General features: G+C 44.4%; 1 protein-coding gene across 10 annotated transcripts in view; it reads left to right on the top strand.

Annotated features, from left to right (window-relative positions):
• The window catches only part of MFHAS1 (multifunctional ROCO family signaling regulator 1), a 35484-nt gene that overhangs the window by 13459 nt on the left and 4719 nt on the right, over positions 1-17306 (top strand). For 3 of the 10 annotated variants that reach the window (XR_014954827.1, XR_014954828.1, XR_014954826.1), the window contains exons 2-3: positions 15565-15691; positions 16337-16489. The exons of 2 other annotated variants lie outside the window; for them this stretch is intronic. Coding sequence is in view for 2 of the 8 variants with exons in the window: in XM_085578084.1 (XP_085434210.1) it covers positions 15565-15695 (131 nt within the window). In the remaining 6 variants the exon portion in view is untranslated. Of the gene's footprint in view, positions 1-15564; positions 15929-16336; positions 16490-17306 lie in introns of all 10 variants that reach the window. 5 more of the 10 variants (XR_014954830.1, XR_014954831.1, XM_085578082.1 and 2 more) reach the window with 3 other exon arrangements.

Raw genomic sequence — 17306 nt, 5'->3', positions numbered from 1 at the left:
AATAATCAGTTCTGGCTCAAAGTATTCCCTGGGTAGTCCTTTGGATGGGTTGACTTTCTTGGGGAAGCCTCATCTGGACTGTATCTTCAGGAAGCCAGCATGCCGTGTTCAGAGAGAAACAAGCAGATGGACTTCTCCACATTTCCAGGACATTCCAGGCAGGGGAAGATGGACAAACTTATCCTTTTATATGTCTGTGCTACTGCAGTGAGAAGAAGAGATGAGGATTTTATTTCCTCTCCTGGTCTGCACGTTGCTTCTTACACCCTTGCTGTATTTTTGTATTGGGTTTGCATGGCAAGGTTTTGGTAGCAGGAATGGGGCCCTACAGAGTTTGCTCCTGTGAGAAGGTGCTGGACACTTCCCATCTCCTTGACAGCCAATGCCAGATGGCTTCAAGACGGATACACTGCTAGCCAAGGCCAAGCCCAAGCCCATCAGAAATGGTGGTAGTGCCTTTGGGATACATATAAGAAGGGGAGAAAAACCAAAACCCCTTGCAGCAGCAATTGCAGCTGGAGTAGGTAGATGCCAAAGCTGGCTGTGATCCCGTGAGAAGCCTGTGCTGGAACAGACTTAAGACAGGTCCTGTGGACCCATGGAGAGAGGAGCCCACACTAGAGTAGATTTGCTGTCAGGACTTAAGACCCAATGAGGGACACCAGTCCATGAAGAACTGCAGTCTGTGGGATGGGGCCTCACACTGGAGCAGGGGAAAAATGTGAGGAGTCCTTCTCCTAGAAGGAAGGAGCAGCAGAGGCAATTTGTGATGAACTGACTGCAGACCCCATTCCTGACCCTCTGTGGAGAGGGAGGAGGTAGACGAAATTAGGAGGAAAAAGTCAGGACTGAACCTTGAGCCCAGGAAGAGGGACTGGATGGGGCAGATTGTTTTAAGATTTAAGGTGTTGTTAAGATTTGGGTTTACTTCTCACTATCCTTCTCTGATTTGATTGGTAAAAAAATTAAAGTAATTTTTCAAAGTCGAGTCTATTTTGCTCATGACAGCAACTGGTGAGTGATCTCCCCCTGCTCTTATCTCAATGAGCTGTTCATTGTATTTTCTCTCCCCTGTCCTATTGAGGAAGGGAGTGATAGAGTGGCTTTGGTGGGCATGTAGCATTCAGCCAGGGTTAACCCACTACAATTTTATAGGCAGAACTGCTGGATGAGGTTGAATGTGCTGAAGCAGAGGCTGCTTGGTGGCAGGTTTCCAAACCAGGGAGTCAGTAGCAAGCACCAGGCCTACTTTCACTCGTTGCATAATCAAATGAGTTTTCAGCTCCCTGTGCATTTCTCTAAATCTTCCTTTTGAACAGCCTCTTTCTTTGTCCGAGAGATTTTCATGCTCTTATTTCAGATAGTGATGGCATGCACTAGATTTGGAAAAGTCTCATATCCATATGACTCTGGTATATCAAAGTGGCTAAATTTAGAAAACCTAACAAAAAAGAGCTTCCCCTTCCTGTGATCTGACATAATGTTTCTTGGTCGCTGTTATTTTTACTATGGAACAGCTTAAATCTATTTTGGTTGGGCACTAAGTGATGGCTACAGTGTGAAGGAAGAAATTTGTTTCTGTGAAGTCAGGTGGCTGAGGGCAGCCTCCTCATGCTGAGTATGTGCCAGTGCTGTGTTGGGGCCCCCTTACACCCTGCTCAGCTTTCTCAAGCCCTGCCTGCTCAGTACAGGGTCTCTAGGGCTCAGAGCTTTGATGGCTGTGAACTTCTTCAACATTTTGTAGATGTAGTAAGTGGCAGTGGTGATGGATTTTAATACACACACCCCCCCAGTACTTAACTCATCCTCCAATCAAGGACAGTATAGGAAAGAAGTTTGACTGGCAGCAAAATAGAAGATGTAATGGGAGTTTACTTGGGACCTAGTCATGCCTCTGGTTTCACAGGTCTCTTTAATACATGGATCTTTCACTGTAGACTCTAAGGACCACTGTTAGGACTGAGCCATCCCTGCCTGGAAAATGCACTGGTGGAATCGTGCCCTGATGAGCACCTTTAGCTCTTGGTGTCAGCAATATGTTATTCAAGCTTTCAAACTTTCTTACTCATTTTGGTTTGGGATTTTTATTTGTTTTGGTGTTTTTTAAGCCATCTCTTTTGTTAAAACTTTCTCTACAGAGGTTCAAGCTCATATTTCATTATAGCTTAACTGCTCTGCTTCGACAGCCTTCTGACTTGTTTCTGAACATCCCACGCCTGCTTTCATATTAAGATGGAGTGAAGGAAGACAGCTGGTATGTTGGGAAGAGATGCCTTTTTTTCTTGACCTCAATATCCCAGAAATCTGCTGAGCAAGATTTTATTTCTTACTTCATCATCATTTTAAACTTCTGGTGGACAATTGTGTAGAAATGTTCAGCGAGTGAAAATGGAGGCAATGTGAGCCTCACTCTGGAACTTCAGTTATCTCCAAGGGCTTTTGTTCAGGTTCATGGTGGTGCTGGAGGGCTATGTAGGGAGCGAAACTCCAGTGGGCTTTGTTCTCACTAAAAGATCCAGCCAGATCTGCATACCTGAACCTGTACTGTCAGGAGTTTTGGGCAGGGAGTCTTGCTCATGCAGTCATGTGAAGGATCATGCTGTGATCTAGCAGTGGTGACATTTTCATGGCAGCTTGAGTAAGCAAGAATGTTGTCGTTTCTCAAAGGAGCATGTGTGTGCCCAGAGGGAGCCCTACAGGCTCTGAGGTGATCATTACTGGATTTTGGAAATAACTGATGCCTGCATAGGCAAATAATTCAGCTCAGCAAGTGGCTGCTGTGGTCAGCTTGGAGCCTTCCTAGGATGAGGTGCTGAAATAAACAATCAAGAGTTGAGTCTTCTGTGTGTCTTTTCCTAAGCAATATGTTTGTACCTCAAAAGTTCAGCCAAACTAAAGACTTCCTTGGATGAAAAAAAAGTTTGGGAGACTTCTCTTGGGATCAGAAAAAACAAAATTACCTTTCACTGTGTCTTTTGTAATGGAAAGCTACCACAAAGCTTTTGAAGCTGCCTGTTAGTTTCAGCTTGTTCTTTGTCCTTTGAAATAAATCACATCTTACTTTTCTGATGAGAGTCTTTAGCATATTATGTACATACACATATGCGCGTTTTTTGAGTGCCTACAGTTAAGTTTAACACAATGTTAAGAAAATGTTGCTGAACACAGCAAGATCATGTTCAGTTTAGTAATTCAGACAGGATCTGATTTTTTAAAAAGAAAGAAGTTAAAATAAATAAAGAAACGTGCCCCCCCCCCCCCCCCCCAACCAACCAACCATTGGGCTGAAGAGGGATGAGAGGAGATGCTTAGTGAGCTGTTTTGGGAAGTGTGAGGTTGGCTCTGAATCTGTGACTTGGACCTCTGGCCCAGCACTTTGCAGTGCTTCCCATTAAAAGCTGGCAGGTGTGCAAGTGTGGCCATGTGTCTTTGGCTAAGGGAAGCTGAGCAGTGTGGCTGTTCACTTTCTGCATGGCTGCTCCTGCCCCTGCGCACCAGGGTGAATGCTGGCAGCATGGTCCTTGTAGTGAGGTTGGGAACCTTGAAGGCAGTTCTTGACCAGCCTCTGGTTTATCACCAGTATAGGATCACAAGTTGTCACATTTTATGGCAGACCCATGCCCAGGCTTCAGGTCAGAATTTATTACTTGTAGCTGTGCTTCCTGGAGCATTTAGCATCAGTATTTCCCTGAAATAGCCCCTTTGGTTGAAAGCTGTGTGGCAAAACAGCCTCTGCTCTGCATCTGCTGCATCATACAAGTTTTGTGCATGATTCTACTTCTCTGGCACGTACCAAGTGCACACGATCACATCTGAATCTTGCAGGTGAGCACTGGAACTGAGAGCTGCCTACAAAGTTACGGCTCTGCAGAAGACAGCACTTTTACCCCATGCTCTGTACTGCTTTATTCTCAGTTGCATAATGCAGCGTGATGCGGATAATCCGGTCATCATTACAAAAGGATTTAAAACCCCTTTTTAATCAGAAGTCATTTTTAATAAAGCTTTTCCTTGCTTGGAGGACTGCTCTCATGGCTTGAGTGTTTAAGAACAAAATGCAGGAGACTGAGGAGACTGAGGGAGGTGGGAGTGACCAGCTCAGGGAGGAGGGAGGCAGGTGCCCCTGTCTGGCTCCCAGGCAGTTGCTGGTGAAGTCCAGAACTGTGGGACTCATTTCCAGTAGCATCAAGCATGCAAAATCCTTATGTGCCCAGATAGAGACAGCTCGTAGGTCTGTGTTTTCTCAGAATTTTTCACTCATAGAGCAGACTTCTGGTGGTGGAGAGAAGGAGAGGCTCAATCTAGTCCAGTCTGGCTTCTACTCCCTCTTTTAACCCTCTGTGTCCAAAACACTGGTAGTCCTCTACAGCCTCCCACATCTCAAAACAAGCTGTGGTCCTGGACAAAGGGCAGCATTTACTTCTCTTGTAGTGGCAATGACATATAGTCTGTGTAATTGACCTTATTTCTTTGGCTGTTGCTCCGCTACAGTATTGTGGAAAGTGCATTTAATAGAACAGTGTGTGAACTCTTATGTAGCTCTGAAATGTATCCACTTCCCGCTTTTCTGGCAGTAGCCACCTCTTGAGCTGCTACACCTGATTCACCTCCCTTTAGAGCAAGCCTGACTGGGGACCTGAACTCTGGCACTTGGCATTTGAGAGCAAGCATTCTGCTTCCTGTTTTTTTTTCAATCCCAGTAGTCCTCACTCTTGGTATACCTCCAGTGTATGCTTGAGATATCCTTGAGTTTCCTCTTTAATCAGTGTAAGTTGATGACTGGGAAGTTTAAAGGTGGTTCCTCCCCAAGACAGATCCATCCAGAGGAGGGCCAGTAACCTTGCGGTTCAGTTGAGTTGATAAAACATCTGAAGGAGGGGGGAGGTCAGGCACCAATAACACTGGTGAGTAAGTACCCTAGAGTTACCCACCTGGTGAAAACCTATAAGTAATACTGGTTTGCAGCACAAATAGAGGGACCAGGAGAGAGAGCTCTGCTCCAGGACAGAATTCCCTATGAGAGAAATGTTCAGGGAGGGGAGTAGAGGAAATGGTGAAGGAGTTAAATGTTCTCCTGGCAGCACTGCTGCTTCCCTGGGAGGCTGATGAATTCTTTCTGGGCCCCAGAGCTCCTTCCTGTTATAGTAACAAATGTGACTACCATAGAAGTGATTTTTAAACAGCAAAGATGGATGCTGCAGGTGACTTTTGAGCACTGAGAAGCCAGACCAGATGGCATTTAGCAGGCAGTGAACTCTGTAAGAGTTAAGTAGCAAAGCTATTGTTTCTGTATTCTCATGACTTCTCACTGGGAGGCATTCAAATGGTAGAATAAAAAGCAATTGGTCTCAGCAGAGATAATACTATTAAGCTCATAAACAAGCGCTTTTCATTGGGAAAAAGGTATTTGTAAGAAAAAGCTAGGTATTGCATTGATTTATGGCAATTAGCTGTCTGTCACCTATTTGGATATTAGGGAATGAGAGGGTTCAGAAGAGAGTGGTTAAATTATTGGAAATGTTGAGGAATCACAAATCAACACAAAAAGAAAAGTTAAAAGATTAGCTCTCATCCCCTCAGGAAAAGGGAGCAAGTAAAAGCTGTTAATAGTAAAAGGACAGAGCTTCATTCTATCATTGAGCAAGAGAAAGCCAGCATGTCACTCAAACTTTGAAGACTGCAATTTTGGTAATAACAAAAGATACTTTAAGCCAAACAAATAGAGCAGATTTGAAACAAAAATCAGGTTTCCACCACCTCTCTTGGCATAGGAAGGCTCAGGCTCTGAGCTCTGTGAAGTGCTGCTTGGGCACTTCCATGTGCACCAGCTGTGCTTTTATAGTGGCTTTATGCAATTTTCTTGCTCCAAAAGGAGAATTGGCTATTGGTCTTGGTGCTCTGCTCCCTCTGATTTTAGCCATATGTCTTGATGCAAATCTACATCACACTTTGTTTCACAAGAAAGAAATGCTTGAACTAAGGATGTTCTTAACAAACTAGAGCATAAATTAAACAAATATATGCAGAGAAGGAAGTTGTATGTGATGTCCTTGTAATTAAGGAAACTCTCTGATCCTGCAGCTTTGCGGTCAGCTAAAGCCGTACCTGTGGACAGCATGTAGTGTGGGGTTAGTTATTATTATGTAGAAAGTGGATACCTTTGAAGGAAAAATTCCAAGGAGGCATTTTGTTCTAATTAAGCATGAGCCTAGAATAAATTTTTTGATGTAGGTGCATAGACGAAATTCCCCAGTAATGTGACTTCAATATAAAGTCATGTTGATAGATTAGAACAGGGATGAGCTCAAGCTGGTTCAATAAGCAGGTAAAACATTTGATTTAACATTTGAATATGAGCAGGACCTTTGGTGTAAAGGCTTTTCTCCTTAGACCAGTCAATATTGAAGGGTAAAAAAAAAGGTTCCTGTGTTTAAGTGGGCTCTTTGGTTGTCCTGATGAACAGCGAGTGTTTTAGAGTGACCAAAATAGCTTTACAGAGGAATATTGCACATGCATCTCACCTTAAATGATCTAAGAGAATACTTAGTGCCACAGGTCTGAAAATACAGTTCCTTCCAGTTCAGTTTGCAAAACACACTGTAACTTTGGAATAGCCTTAAGGCAACAACAACTCATGCAGTCAAGTTACTTTTACCCAGAAAGAAGTTTACTTAATCTCGGAGAAAACTGTTGGGCAGAACAGGTAGATGCAAGTCTTGCATGTGTGTTTTGGTTTGTTCTCCTTTTTCTTGGCTGGCAAAAGGTAAGTAAATGAAAAAAAAAAAAAAAAAAAAAAAAGGAAGAGAGGAAAAGAAAGGATGCTGTGGCAGAGTGTAAAAGGTTACTACAGGGGAAAACTCCGAGTTTTTCACTTACCAGCTGGACACCTGTCAACTTGTAGAAGAGGAGCTTCCTAGCCAGAATCCTACCATCAACCGTAGCATGCATGGACATCTTGTGAGGAAGGAGCCAGCCAATAGGGGAAAAGACTTGTCTCAAGTGCTCTCCCAGCCTTAGTCTGTTGTCAGCAGATGACATCAGCACACGGATTTGTCTCTTTAGTAATGCTTAAGGACACTTTGCCAGTCGGGTCTGCTTGTGAACCCTTGTGTTGCAGGAGTCTGCATCAGGTGCTTACTTTTGCTTTTCCTCAAGTGCACCATGTAGTACCTGTATTAAGGCTTTCTAGTTTATGTGTTGGAGCAGGCAGAAAACAATCAGCCAGTTCTGTATGCAATATTAGTAGCTAGACTGTTGTGAGGAAATATGACTCGCAGACTTGACTAATTCTCTGAATTTAGCAAAAGGGCAGGCAGAGTCTTGGCTTTGTCTCATCAGTTGCATAACGCTGGAAGTCAGTGGGACTGAGTCTTGTACAGCCTGCTCTGGGGGCTGGCTTTCCACATGGCCACCTATTAATGTATTGTGACCTAAACACAGACAGAGGCAGCAGGATGGTTTGTCCTGGTACTCCCTGCAGACTTCAGTGGATCCTGCCTGTTAACTGTTTATCAGTTGTAATGGCTTTGAGAGCTCCCTTAAACTGCTTTTTTTTTCCATTTACTTGCATCTGCAGTGTGCTGATCATCTAGATGAAAAAAAGGGTCAGCATCTTCTTTGTGATGGAATTACTGTTTGGAAAGATGGGCTGAGACTGGTGGGAGTTGTTTCTGTCTGGACTGTCTGCAGCCAGTGGTGTCTAGTGTTCAGGTGGATGCTCTGCGTGCAGTTGTCCCTCACTGTTCCTGGATGAGAACAGACAGGTTGGGGCTGGCTGCAGCTTTCTCTCTAGCTGGTGCCTTGCCTTGGCAAACTGAAAAAGTGCTTATGGCAGATACGGCTGAAGGGGTGGAATTAAAAACAACCAAAAGGTAGATTCTGGGCTTGGTTACTCAGTGACAGGCCTGTTTCTATTCTGGGATGAGGATAATTCGCACTGAGCTCATTACACCATGACTCTCCCTTAAAATGCCTTGACAGTCAATTTCGTTCCAGCTAATAAGGTCCTAAAATGTTAATGAAGCAAATCAATTTTTCATGGCTTTGTATTGCAGTTGTCAGAAAGTGCTGTGTTGCAGCATGCCAATTCAAAAAGCTTTTCAGATATTAGAAGAACAGCAAAACATTCAGCAATTTGAAGGATGTTTTATTTTCTCAATCTTTTCCCAGTGCCCCCTCTCATTTTTCTAAGACTTTATGCTGTGCTGTTTGCTTGTCCCCTTTGGTTGCATCCTTTCTCCATTGTCTATTCTGGTCACTCATGGGAAGAGATGGCTTGTTCCCACCTTCCCTACTGCACAGGGAGAAGAGAGATGGAGTGCCTAACAGAATAGGTAGAGATGAAACTGGACAAGGAAGGCTACTCATTCTGAAGTACTATTTGAAATATATTGTGTTTGATGGAACAGAGTGGAGAAATGGCATCTCCTTCATCCCCTTTCCTCATCTTTTTGGAAGGAGCAGTAGTGTCAAAAGTCACAGCCTCTCTCCTCATGGCAATTTGCTGAGATGTCAGTGTTACCTGGCATACATGCTATCTGCACTCAGTATCTCATGGACTGCAGAAGGAGGAGAGAGAAGTGGCATTCATTGTGCAGCCGCATTGATGGTCAATCATTTATCCACACTGGCTTAGGAGCAGGTTAGATGGCAACCATCTTTTATTTCTCAGAACTGCTTATTTTGTACTGCCAGCAGGAGACAGAAGGCTCCAACTTTCACAACTGTTCCTGGAGTTATTTTGATGGAGCTGTTTTGATCATTTACTGCTTTCTGCATTTGTGTTTGTGAGTCTGCAGATGGGAAGTACTAAATTGTGTGGTTTGGGGAATGTAAGGGGTTTTTTAATTTGCTTTTAATTTAATTCCATTTATAACTATAGTTAATTTCTATGTGCCTGAGAAAAATATAATTAACTAATGTTTTGGGAAAACATAGAGTTTTCCAAGTTTTGTGCTTGGAAGCCTTATACAGCCACACTGGTAAGGGATGATTTCAAATAACTCATGAGGGGAAAACTAGTGTGGGAGTTGTAATTTGGTATTTTGAATTTGAATAATTAACCCCCTGTAGCTGTTGAGTGGAACACCCAGAGCACTTTGCACTCAAGTTCTCCACTCAGAGGTGTGCTCAGTCCAGTGCCAAGGGCTTCCCCAGAGCTTTTGCAAATGCTTAGGTGTGTCATTGTCATCTTTTGCTGTGACAGTGATGTGTTAAGAGCTAGCTGATGCTATAATGACTTGGGGAAGATGGAGGGTGTTTAACCCCCTTAAGCCTTCCAGACCATAGCTGGTGTTTGTGTGACTCTCCCGTTCCCTGAGTGGCAGAAAATAGTCAGTGATTGCCAGGCACAGCATCTGTCTGCCTGTGTCTCCTGGACAGGCCTTGCAGAGCACTTTAGCCTTTGGCACAGCCCTGGGCTCCCTGCCAGGGTAATTAGCCTGGTAGCTCCTTAGGTAGGAGGTAAAGTGCAGGGTGATCTCAGCTGCTGGGGGAAAAGCTGCCCAGGCTTGAGCTGAGCAGAGCCCAGCTTCTGCAGCACCTCCAGGGTTCCTGGCCTGGAGAAATGCAGCTCTGGGATCTGAAGCTTGACTTGTCAGCTCCAAGCTGAGAGGCAGTGCTGTCTGTTTCCAAAGCTTGTTTTGTGTTTCTCTCACCTCACATGACTTAAGAGCCTCGAGAAAACAATTTCTTGTGCGGCCATCTGGGGGAAGTATGCAAGGTGAGCCATATATATGTCCACAGTCAGAGCTGACGCTGTGAATGCAGCAGCTAGGAAGGGTGCTCTCTGCACCCTTTTCTCTGTGCTATCAGCTTCTGGTCTTGGGGACTCATCTCTGTAGGCTAGTCCTTCACCTTGCAACTGGTTGCCTTTCCCACTTCACATGTCCAGAGCAAGCTTTCTTTTTGTTTTCAAGCCTTCCTTTTTTTTTGAAACTATCTCAAATCCCAGGCTCATTTGTTCCTAGGCATGTACTTTACCTGATGGGTGGTTCTGCTCACCAGCCTGCTGTTGTGATCATTACTTACCAACAGAGTTTTTCTTCTCTGTTACCTTTTTTTCACAGCAGTCTCTCCCAGTAGGGCTATTTGAGTTTTGTTGTTGATTTTGTTTGCTAGTTCTAAGCTCCTCTGACTGGGGACTGCAACATGAGGCTTATGAAACTGTTGTTCATAATGTGCATTTCACCCTGCTCTGCTCTTTGTTGTTGTTGTTGTTGTTGTTGTTGTTGTTTTGTGGCCAGGAGAATGACCTTCAGTGAGAAAAAAATATAAAATCCTAACTTGGAGGTCTTTAGCCAGCCCTCTGTCTCAAGCAGGCTGGGTAGATCAGGTTGCTCAGGACTCCAGAAATAAATCAAGTGCAGTGTTCTATCTTTCTGGGGAATATTTTTGTGCGTGACATGCAGGCAGTGCTGCAAGGAGCATATTAAAAATTCATACCAGTACAGAGCAGTATTTTCTGTGCACAGTGCTTGAGAATAAGCTTGTGTGTCATGCACATCGACATTTGTATGAAGCAAGTAATTAGTTTCATCTAAGCAGAGAAGATTTAAATAGTGTGGAGTAAATGCAGGCTTGTTGTGAGACACCATCTCCTTCCCTTTCTTTCTGCCAAAACTCCTGGAAGATTTCTTCTAGGACTGACTGCAAAGTCCCAGTGTGAGGGCGTTTCCTGCGCTTAAAGCAGAAGGGGAAATCTGTGCACATGGGTATTCATCTCACCCTGCATTTGTGACAGCTTTGATGTAATTGTGTAAGTGCTCCAGCTAGTGAACCTTAAAACAACAAACAGCCAGACACAGAAGCTGTAGCTTCTCCAGCCCCAGTTTCTTTGCAGTCGTATGGATGAAAGGGGATGGGACTGCATGCAAGGCAGAGGGATGTTCTGAGAGCCCTGTTTTCTGACTGCTGTTGGAAACCAAGCATGAGGCATGTGCTTTGGGTATGCAGGCAGTGTTGAAGTGTTCTATTCTCTATTCTTCTGAAGGCATGACTGCTGAATGCTGTGCTGAGAGATGTCACAAGCAAAGATTAGTCAAAGGAGGCTTGACAGAGAAGCACTTGAGGCTGTGATGTAAAGTCTATCTCCAGTCAACCTCACTTGGCAGTGGTTTGTGTTGGAAGGCCTTCAGCAAGGAGGAAGAATGAGAAGGGATTTAGGGTAAGAGAACATGAGCTTTGAGGCTGCCCTAGTGAGTCCTTGGTTGAAACAGCTCTGGGATGGAGTAAGTGGGTCAGTGATGAAGCAAGGCAAGATGTAGGAACAGTTTGGTTTTGGCTCTCATGCCCTTGTTGTAAAATAAAGCATGAGCAATATATCGTCAAGGTGCCTGGCAGACTGAAGAGAGAGAAGCAAGACCACAGAGCTGGGGTCAGGTCCTGCTCATCCACTGCTGGCTGTTTGTCCCAATGGGGCCCAGATCCTGACAGCATGAAAATGATTAACATCATCAGGCTGATACTGTGCAAATGTACTGTCCTGGGAGCTCTGAGCGAGAGGAGGTAGCGTGACAGGCTGGATTAGAGTATCTCATCCCTATGCTCTTGCAGCAGATTCATGATACATGAATGGGGAACCTTGGGCCACTTTTCACAGCCACTGCAGTGGGGACTGCATGAAGGCAAGTGGTCTAGGTGGGATTTTCTTCCTGCATGCCAACCTTCCTCTCTGTTAGGCAGCCAAGTAGGCTTACAGCTGACACTGTCTGGCTGCCAGCATGGAGTAACCAAACACTGCTACAACTACTCGCTTTTCTTGCTGTCAGCGTCTCTCCTAGCTCTCGGATTTGTCACGGGTATCTGGCATTTCACGGGTATTTTCTAAAGGCCAGAGAAGTGTGCTTTGCAGCATGCATGGGTCTGATCACTGGCATGAGCTTTGAGTGAGACTGTGCCTGTGTGTGTTCTGGGATAAAACAGTGGCAGCGAAGAACATCTTGCTGACATAGAAGTGACTGCTTCAGGTGAGCTGGCTAATGCTGAAAGGAAACAGGCCTTTCTGGTAGAGCTCTGGGAAAGGGTGAACGTTTGTTCCTGCCTTTCTCTGCAACTGCCCAGGTGTAGCACATTTCTTTTAAATGATGTGGGCAGCATGACTCGCTCAGCCCATCTGCCTGGGGGTGTTTACAAACCAACTTATGGCAGCAGCCAAACTGACCATGGTAGTTTCATGACAGGATCTTGTTTTGTGCCTCAACCTTAACTTGCTGGGCAGCACATTTTACCAAGCTGTGGAGACCAATTTCTGTGCCAAAACACCAGGAGAGTTGTCATGGGACAGATACAACTTTCTGCACTATTTGTGCCATTGCAAAGAGAGACAGCAAAGGAGCATTTTCTCAAGCATTTGCTCTCTGTTTGTCGGTGCTTTTCACTAGGCTTGGCAGGTGCCTCTCTACTATCAACTGATCTGGGATTTAGATGCATCTAAACATCAGGCCTTGATCATCAAGTACCCAGCATTAAAGTGCCTTTAAAAATAGGGGTCATGCTCTTAAATCAGATTAATCTTAGTCATGCAGATTTGTCTGCTGAAAAATGAAGCTGTTCTTCACGTGCTTGACTGTCATAGTCTTTAGCCTTAAGAAAAAGTAGTGGAGTTTTGGTTAAAACCTTATTGCTTCTGTGGAAGTTAACATTAAAATCTAAGTCCATGTTGAGACTAAGATAAGCTTCGTGGTCGTGTGTGTGCTATTGCAGGCAACCTTTCAGAGAGCGCAGAACTGAGGTTTCCAGTAAAATTTGTGACATGTAGGAATGTGCAAAGAATGTAGAGGAATGTGCAAAATACAGTCTGTACATAGGGGCAGAACAAGTACTGCAGACACAAGGTGCTACATTTAAACTACACTTCAATTTACCAATTAAGCCAAGCAAACACCTCCCCATGCCAATCACCTTTTGTATCAATCAGTCATTGGATCTCCTCTTTCCCATCCTGATGTGGCCCTGAAGACTTTTATTGCTTTTATTTTTATTACCGTTTGAATAATTTCTGAATAGAAATGTGAGGTTTCTGAAACCTCTAAGAGATTCTGGGCCTGGAGGGTTGTATCCAAGTAGCATGTCTCAATGCTAGTTTGTTATAGTATACATTACAGTGCATATTATAATGGCATTTGCACTGGCTTTTATTCAGTAGTGATATGAGGTGTTATTTAGATAGTTATAGCTAGTTCAGTATTGTGATGAATTTGTGCGGCAAAGATGACCAGTTTGCAATGAGAAGGGAATAAGAACAGTATAGTAAAGCAGCAGGATATCTTTTAGCTAAGAAGGGGATGACTAGTAAAGATGCATAGGTGACATGTCCTCTTGGTGTGTGATATGTCTTACTGAGAAATTGTAAGAAAAGTCTTTCTTCTGGGGAGCAGCATGTATGTCAGCAGGATATGGGAGTGGGGCTGGAAGAGATTTGGTTGGGGCTGGGTACAGGGTAAGGTGAGCTTTATCCCAGAGACAGCCTAGAGAGGATGGTAAAGCCATGAAGAAAAGGAGGGTGATTGAAGAGCCATGACAAGGGTTTTGCCTGCAAATCAGACATCTGGTTTACCCTACAGCAATCTCCTCTCTGTGAGAGATCACCATCTAAGTATTTCTAAAGTGGGAAGATGGAAATAGAATGAAGGCTCAAGCAGACAGACCAGTCTTATTGCACTCCTCTGATTTAAGATCTATTGGCTATTATCCCTGTCTTTAAAGTGCATAATGGTGCACTGATTTTGTGACTTGTTTTTCAAATATAGTGCTTTCAGTACAGTTATCATTACTGCAGTTTGGAAGTCAGCCTGGGGTTGGAAACCTGGGAATTGTTGGGAGCTGGAGTCCTGTGGTGTACATGCTTGATGGGGCGCAATTCTGCTTTCAAAATATGACAGCTCACGTAATTGAAGGCGCTGCCTTGCAGACTAAACTTTGAATTGCAAATACCATCACATTTCTTCTGGTTTGGAAGATGCATCTTCCTCACTTAAAAGCTGCTCTGCCAGTTCAGGTTTATATGTAGATGTGAGGTGAGGGGAGATACTCAAACCAAATGTGAATTCAGATTGCAAACTATGGGAGCAAACTGGAATTGCTGGCCCTACAAGTATCTTGCATGGGGAAGTGTATGTATTCCTTGCCAAGCCCTCCCCTCTGTTTTCACTATATGAAATGTCATGCTGTTTTCTGAAAGTGAGAAGAGAAGCAGAACAGGGAAGGAGAAGAGGGAAGCTCCATTTGTAAGGCTTCATGCCCTGTGATGGGGCAGCCTGTTATGCTATTGCTGCACAGGCTGAGCAGTACTTTAAAGTGTGATTTCTTTTCTGTTTTTCCTGGAGTGGCCGGCAATAGTCACTAGACAGAAGGAGACATTTTCTGATGTTTTTTAACAGTAGAGGAATTTATTGCAAGTGCATTTAAAAATACAGGAGTCGAAGGACCATCTGTCTTGAGTGTTTTAGTGGAAATGGGGACAGCTCACAATGGCTGTTTGATTGATGGGTCCAGAGAGTTTTGTGTGGACCTATGGCTGCAGCCCACTTACAGCTGGCCTGCCTCTGTAGAGAAAGTCACTGATCAAGCCAGTTGTGACCTGGTGCCTCTGCTTTGGGTAGGTCTGTTTGGCACCCATGCAGGCAAACTCAGAATAATTGAGCCCTTGCTGGTCATCCCATATTGCCTTTGAGAGCTGACCCTCCTCCCAGAGGTGGGTCAGCTCTCAAAGGCAATATCTATCAGAAACACCTATCAAGAGGTGTTTCTGGTGCTTTTGGGTGTCTAAGATGTAGGTGGACTACTCTGAGGAGATGGCATGTTGATGACTGGGATATCTGCCTTGCTGGGACCAGTCATGTGTGGAATGGAGCCAGGAGGAAACTTGATTTGCTCTGAGCAAGCTGTTGGGGAGTGTTTCCCAGGACTGGGCACATCTCAGCAACTGCCTTTCTTCTTTCACTGTGCTGACCTGTGTCTTGCCTTGAACTACATTCTGCAAGGGTGCCAGCAGTGAGGAGCTGCCAACTTGGCACTTGAACAGTGGAGCTGACACAAGTCACTTCACAGAGGGATACCAGGCATTGTGAGAGTCCCCCACTGCTAGTGACTGAATACAGAGCTCATATTGCCTCCATTATGGAAGAGCTGACAGCTGGGAGCTGGGATTTGCATGCTCAGCAGAGTATAGCGTAGCTAAGGGTCCTGACAGGATGCAGCAGCAGTCCCATAGCACTTGTGGCAAATGCACCCAGGGAGAGGGGCATTAAGGAATCTTCCATCTAGATGCTCTAAATCCCTAAGGAGCTCTTGAGGCTGTGTGCAGTGATTCAAAGCAGAGACTGGAAAGATGGGAGATGTTACGTGTGTGGGGAGCAGCCTGTCTTAAAGCTGTACTCCGGACACTCACCACAGTTACCTGTATGGGACCTGCTCATATTGCAGGACCAGTAAGCCCTCTTGCAGTGCTCACCTGCATCACTCATGGATGTTTACCTGGTTGAGGGGGTGAGGAAGGGCATACTAAATGCAAAAATTGCTGTGCACATATGCTTAAAAATTTTCACTCTTTTCCTTTATTCACAGGAGAACTGCTGAGTCAGCCGAGACCAGAGGGACTGACGGAGATCATCTGTCCCAAGAACGGCAGCGAGCGAGTTAATGTTGCCTTGGTTTACCCCCCCACTCCTACTGTGATCAGCCCTTGTTCCAAGTGAGACCAGAAAGCAGACCTATTCCCCTGTCAGTAGACACCAGAAAGCCTACGTAAAACATGCCCTCACTAAGCACTTCTTTCTGGAAGATAACAGCCCCACAGCCTGGGGACTGTTCTAATTATTTGTGGCTATAGGCAGCCCACTCAGAGGATAAGAAGTACAGTGAAATGGGCTGAGGTGTTCTCTGAGCTGTGCTGTGGCAGATGCAAGATCAGGAGATAATGCAGTCATAGGTGGGTTTTGGTAGGATGGGACCTCAAGAGATTTCTGTACACCCCTTTCTCAAGCAGGACTACTTGCATAGGCAGGTCAGGTTCCTTGGGATCTTGTATGAGAGTGTCCTCCTTGGATGACAAGGATGGAGGTGCCACCATCTCTCCAGACTTTATTCTGGGACAGAACTTCCTTCCTTTTGTTCCATCTGATTATTTTATTTTATTTTATTTTATTTTATTTTATTTTATTTTATTTTATTTTATTTTATTTTACTTTATTTTATTTTATTTTACTTTATTTTATTTTATTTTACTTTATTTTGCTTTATTTTGCTTTATTTTGTTTTGTTTTGTTTTGTTTTGTTTTGTTTGCTTTCATTGCCATAAGATGCATTACTGGCTTGTGTTCAACATGTTCTCCACCAGATCCCAAGCCAGCAGGACTCCAGGCTATGGTGGTGCATGGGGTTGTCTGACGGAATCTGTGGTATTTAAATGATCCCAAGATTGTAGAAAGTCTCTGTCCTTCAGCCTCGCTGCCAAAGAAGAAGTCGTAATTCATCTGTGCTGGTTTTCAAGGTTGTTTATTCTTGCTTATTTGTAACATGTTCTGCTGCCCTGCCACAGGTCTGTCCTGCAGGGCAGCGTGTGGGGCTCTGCCCCTCAGTGTGATGTTACAAACATTATATACCAGAAACTACCTGTGCTATATTTACAATAATGTGCCAATATCTGTCACCTACATTGTGTCCCCAGCCTAAACCAATAGAAAATGCCAACATTACAGTAAAACATGGAAGACATGAAGAAGAAGAAAAAAGACAGGAGACACCAAATTTCCTCCATCTTGCCTCCTTTGAACCCTTTATCTAGAATCCTAAAATTCTACTTTTGCACCTGTACCACACTAATTATTGCTTATATCAAACACTCGGAGCTTGTAATTCATCCTTTAAAATAAAACTCTTTTCCAAGGACAGAGATCAGAGACAGTGTCTCTTGGGGCTCTGTACGAAGGGGTTTCTGACCCCCTGCCAGGATCCCAGACCTTCCAGGGCAGCCAGAGAGGGATGCCCTGGATTCCCACAGTTGTCCTATTGTAGCAGTAGAGTTATACACTTGTCCTTGTTGAATTTTACAGCACTGTTGTTGGTTCAGTCCTCCAATTTGGTGAGGTCCCCTTGGACAGGAGACCTACCCTCTTGTGTATATCTATGTATAGCCTATATGTACTTCACAGAGTGGAATGTGCTAGGAAAACAGAGCTGTATTGTGATGGGAAAAAATGTGGAACAACACTCATGAAAGCAGCCAATGCCTTGGCTTTTTGATGCATGGGTTGTCCAGCAAAACAGAAATTCAGGTGTGGTCTGTCTAATCAGAGTGGCACAAGGGA

The sequence above is a fragment of the Lonchura striata genome, chromosome 4 (assembly GCF_050655825.1).
Source record: "Lonchura striata isolate lonStrDom1 chromosome 4, ASM5065582v1, whole genome shotgun sequence".
In the NCBI taxonomy this organism is placed as follows: Eukaryota; Metazoa; Chordata; class Aves; order Passeriformes; family Estrildidae; genus Lonchura; species Lonchura striata.
This window is presented reverse-complemented; position numbering and strand designations above follow the sequence as displayed.